Consider the following 4,865-nt stretch of genomic DNA (forward strand, 5'->3'; position numbering starts at 1 on the left):
ATATTAGTGCAAACCTGACTAATTCGCTGACCTCTCTGAATTTTACAATTCCTCAGTTGAAGAGCAATAATCTGTACTAAATGAAGTCCAAGTCTTTTCCTATTTTCTATCTGCAACCCTCCCCCTCTCCCCATCTTTTTATATTTTGTGTATCAGTTAGATTTTGGCAGTCATACTTCAACTTTCATTTATATGCATATATACACCCAAGTTCATATACATTTAATGCAAATGAAAACTACATTTGAGTTGATTTTCTAAAACTGCATTGCATACATCCATACTTTTTTTTCAAATCTGCACTTATGTCAGCCTCTTTCAGGATGTCTACAATTAGCCTGTGCTAAATAAAAGACGTTAGAAAGTAAAGTGCTATGGAAAGTCAGATAATTATGGTCCTGAGTAATTATGATCCTGCCATCAGAAAAGTTTCTTTTCTCTGTCTCTAACACTTCACTTTAATTTTAGAGTAATATATATTTTAAAAGTAAAGGAAATGGGAAGAAGTGAAAAGGCTATCATGGCAACGTTTATGAATGCAAACCTATAAAAAGACGACCTTGCGATCACTATACATAACTCTCTCAATAAGCTTCAGAACATTGCCAGTATTACTTGAACTACTAATCAAAATTTTTAAATCATTACCAATATTCAGACTGTTTAGTCCCCCAAATGGTCTTTGGGATAACTTTACTGGTCACTGCACATATTGTACCAAGTTTTGAGTGATGTATCTTATGGATATACCGCCCTTCATTAAGTTGAATACATGAAAAACAACTAGGGATGGTATTTTAAAGTAAATAATAAGTGATACTATTTCTTCATTAGTATAGAAAAATGCGATCCAGCCGGATCAGGAACATGAGGAGGACCTCTGGGCCACTATTCAAAAGTGTGTAGTAAGGACTGTGTCGTCCACAGAGGTCTAGCCCCTGCCAGGTAACCTCCTGAGGGGTGGGCGTCTTTGCTGTTCATGGTGAGCCCTGGGGCCTCGCTGAGAGCTATATCCACCAGGTAGCTTAGCGTGGGATGCTGGTGTAACATGATTCAGTCCAGTCTACAGGGAGTGGGGCAGCTGGGGGCAGCTGGGGGCAGTGCATCCATGGGGCAATGATTCACTCAGCGATGCCCAGGCAATGAAACCGATAAACTCCATGGACACGGAGCTCACGTGCGCTCCCCAGGCCGGCAGTACGCTGTGCACGTTGTCACACATTGTGCCTGGGAGGAGGGGACATGATTCCTGCGGGAGAAGAGCCCGGGAAGCTCCGAGTGTGAACCCCCCTCAGATTCCACCCTGTGTCTGTGTCCGACTCGTCTGCTTCCCTATGATGAATGTCACTGAGCATCGCAGCTCTCAGGGGGCTCCTTCTATCGAATTACCAACCCTCAGGGTCATTTAGGGAACTCTCTGAACTTGCAGGTGGGTTCAGAACCGCCAGGATTGGCAGGCTGCCCTTCGCACATCTGCACCCTTAAACTAGCTTGGTGCATCGGGTAGGAAATCAGTGGAAAAGGCTGTCATTGCGAAGCCACTGAGCTCACGGAAACAAATGGGAAGGTGTGCTTGAAATTGGGATGGCCTTGACAATGCACCGCATTACACTATTTTATCAATTGTTTTTCACTCTAACGATCGCTCTAAAATATTTGACAATTGTTTATTTTAACAGTTATCTGCCATTTAGTGAAGTTCAGTTAGATTTTAGCTTTTTCTCGTGGCCACACGTTGTCCACCCAGGAAACTGCCCCAAACACGTTTTTCTAGCCAAAAATATTGTTCAGGATATATAACCTTAGTGATATGCCGTTAGCTACTCTGGTCAACGAGTTTTTCCTTAACAGAACATATTACATTACACAGAAAGTGAACACAGTTCACTGTATTTCTTGTATTATTTTACTTCATAGTGAACTACTAGGTCTTTCTAGGTTTTACAGTAAAAAACGCTCAGGCCACTCTCTGTCGCACACTCGCGTCTGGCAGCTGACGGCCCCGCCCACGGGCAGCCGCGCGCATGCGTCCCCNCACACACACACACACACACACAGAGTACTATCGCTGCCAGAGGAGGCCGCATACCTGAAAAGGTGATGTTGAAACCCTCGTAGGAGATGGAGAAGTCTGATATGAAGCGGAGCTGGGCTGTGAAGTTCCCGAACAAACCCGCCTTAATGGAGTGCGGCAGCACCGAGCCCGTGAGCCTGGCCACGGGCTCCGAGAAGCTCCCGTCCTCCGTGACCAGCAGGTAGTCGTGGGAGCTCTCCAGGTGGAAGGTGTGGAAGATCATCTGAACTCCTGGGAGGCAGAGGGACAGAGGGAGAGTTAACAGTTACCGAAGAATAACGTCTTATGGATTCAGAGACATCAAAGTCTTGAATTAAAATTTAATCTTAATATGCAAACCTAACGTTGAAGTTTGAAAGTTTGAAAGAAAATGGGTGGTCTCAGAAATGAAACAAAGAAGAGGAATAAACAGCAAAACTAAATAAATGCTTAAGTATATATAAGTACACATGTGGGTGACACAGATAGAGCCACAGGTAGAGGCATAACACAGATATAGACACCGATAGACATATAGAAATCGGTAGAGACACAGACATGCAAGTAGAACCCGGCAGGACGCCGACAATGGGGGCACACAGAACAGCTCCCCAGGCCTGGGGGTGGGGGGCGTCTGGGCTGAAGGTCAGGTAACTTTCCCATGTACATTAAACGGACGTCCTGTAGGAAATCAGGGCACCCAGTACAGAAACCTGCGCAGCTGAGGGGCGACGCACTTGAAACCACAGTTCATGCCCCCTTAACGGACATGCCCGCATATTAACTAACCCAGAAGGATGCTTTCTGGGTTCCTAGAGCCAAGTGAGTAAAATTAACCATGAAGAGGTTCTTTATAATAAAAACACGCATATGTCTGATGACAAAACCTTAGCCACTCATGATTTGTTTCCTCTTTGTTCTTAATTCCCTTCCTTCGCGAGGGCATAGGGTAACGCAGCACATGTGATAAAATATGTGAATTTGGCATCAAGCTGAGTTCAAGTCTAAGTGGAAAGACAAAGTCTACATAATATTTATGCCATCACAGTTCCAAATTATCTCCCCAGAAATGACAAGTTTAGTCATGCTTTTTAGTACCCATGGTACCCACTGTTCCATCCTAAGTCCAAAGTTTATAAGCTACATTTCCTGCATGAAATGCAAGTTTTCCTGGTCTTCACTCTACTTGTCTATAAAGTGAGGTTAACGGAAAGTGCCCCATGAGCCACGCCTGGTTTATGTGAAGATCATGACTCATTGTAGTAACACTGGGTAGCTCAGAACACACGGCCAGTGCAAACAGAGATGGAGAGCTAGTGTGGAAATTGCAAGGTTAGATCATTTCCTCTTGTTTTCTTTTATTAATCAATATCTGTCTCTTGCATAACCTGTGTCTCTCTTCTTTACCATTACACCTAGTTTCCAAGCGTATGGTCACATGGACAAATCCCAGTTATCTGATAAACACAGAGTAAAACAAGAAATCGACTTTTACTTGTAGCACCAATCATTTAAAGGCCATTGTTCTAAAATCCTCCAAAATTAACAGTGGAACTATATGAGGAAATCGACTATCTTACTCACACATGAATACTCTTTTCTTTCCCCATGTTTGTATCTTGTTAATTATTCTGTACATTTGCAATTTACATAATAGTCTTACCCTTCCCATGAGACACCTCAATGGTCCATGTACAGTTTAGAGAGTTCGGGTAGAAATCTGGAAACCCCGGAGAAAGGACTGTTCCACTCTTCCCATGGATGTAGCCTCCACAGAGGGCTTCAAATAATAAGAAAAGATGAGTATGCTTTAAAAAATTTCATAATGATTGCTAGAATACAATACATTTCAAGTGATATTTAACAGGCCAAGAACTAAAAGAATTCAAATATCATCACCATGAAAACTAAAACAAAACCAAAACTTTATTTTACTTGCAACTATAACATGCTAGTTCATATACAGGTATCCTAAAAAGCACAAAACTTATAGAAATAACACAGAGTAAGACATAACAACTAAAGCAGAACCCCCCGGGATGGTGAATGTCATGTGTCCACTGGACTGAGGTGCCCAGCATGCGGTCAAATGTTCGTGTTGTCCTGGCTGCGTCTGTGAGGGTGTCTTTAGATGAGGCTAAGGCCACACTGGCCAACTGAGTAAAGCAGACTTCCCTTCCAGCGGGGGTGGGCCTCATCCGGTCAGTTGAAGGCTTGAATAGAACAAAAAGGCTAGACCCCCTGCAAATAAGGGAAACTCCTCTCACCTGACGGCTTTCAAACGGGGACACGGTCATTTTCCCAGCCTTTGGATATGAACTAAAACACCGGCTATTTCTGAGTCCCGAGCCGGCCAGTCTTCAGACTGGAGCTCACACCATCGGCACTCGTGGGTCTCCAGCTTGGCCACTGTGATCTGGAACGTGGCAGTGTCCACAATGGTGCGAGCCATTTCCTATAATTGGTACTTCTCTCTCTCTCTCTCTCTCTCTCTCTCTCTGTCTCTCTCGCGCGCGCGCGCGCTCTCTAGCTCTCTCTCTCTCTCTCTGCCTGTGTGTGCGTATACATACATATATATGCACATAGAGATAAATGGTGACACACACACACTCTCTCACACTCACACACGCACTGGCTCTGTCTCCCTAGAGAACACTGCCTTACACAATGAGAGCTTCAGAAATGGGGCAGTTTGCCTTTTCTGGAGCTGCTGGTCTCAGGAGCCCTTCAGGGGGTTTCAATTCTCTACAACACAATTGCCCTGTTCAATATGCCGTAGAGACTTGGTATTGAAGAAGAAAAGAAATTTCAA

General features: G+C 44.1%; 1 protein-coding gene across 1 annotated transcript in view; it reads right to left on the reverse strand.

The window, feature by feature from the left end:
• Nucleotides 1–4,865, reverse strand: part of CSMD1 (CUB and Sushi multiple domains 1) — a 1,699,370-nt gene that overhangs the window by 334,676 nt on the left and 1,359,829 nt on the right. Inside the window, exons 18-20 of the mRNA XM_019652695.1 lie at nt 4,382–4,469; nt 3,717–3,833; nt 2,090–2,305 (exon numbers count right to left, since the gene is read on the reverse strand). Of these exons, the coding sequence (XP_019508240.1) occupies nt 2,090–2,305; nt 3,717–3,833; nt 4,382–4,469 (421 nt within the window). The remainder of the gene's footprint in view (nt 1–2,089; nt 2,306–3,716; nt 3,834–4,381; nt 4,470–4,865) is intronic.

This window comes from Hipposideros armiger, unplaced genomic scaffold (assembly GCF_001890085.2).
Source record: "Hipposideros armiger isolate ML-2016 unplaced genomic scaffold, ASM189008v1 scaffold_185, whole genome shotgun sequence".
NCBI classification, from domain to species: Eukaryota; Metazoa; Chordata; class Mammalia; order Chiroptera; family Hipposideridae; genus Hipposideros; species Hipposideros armiger.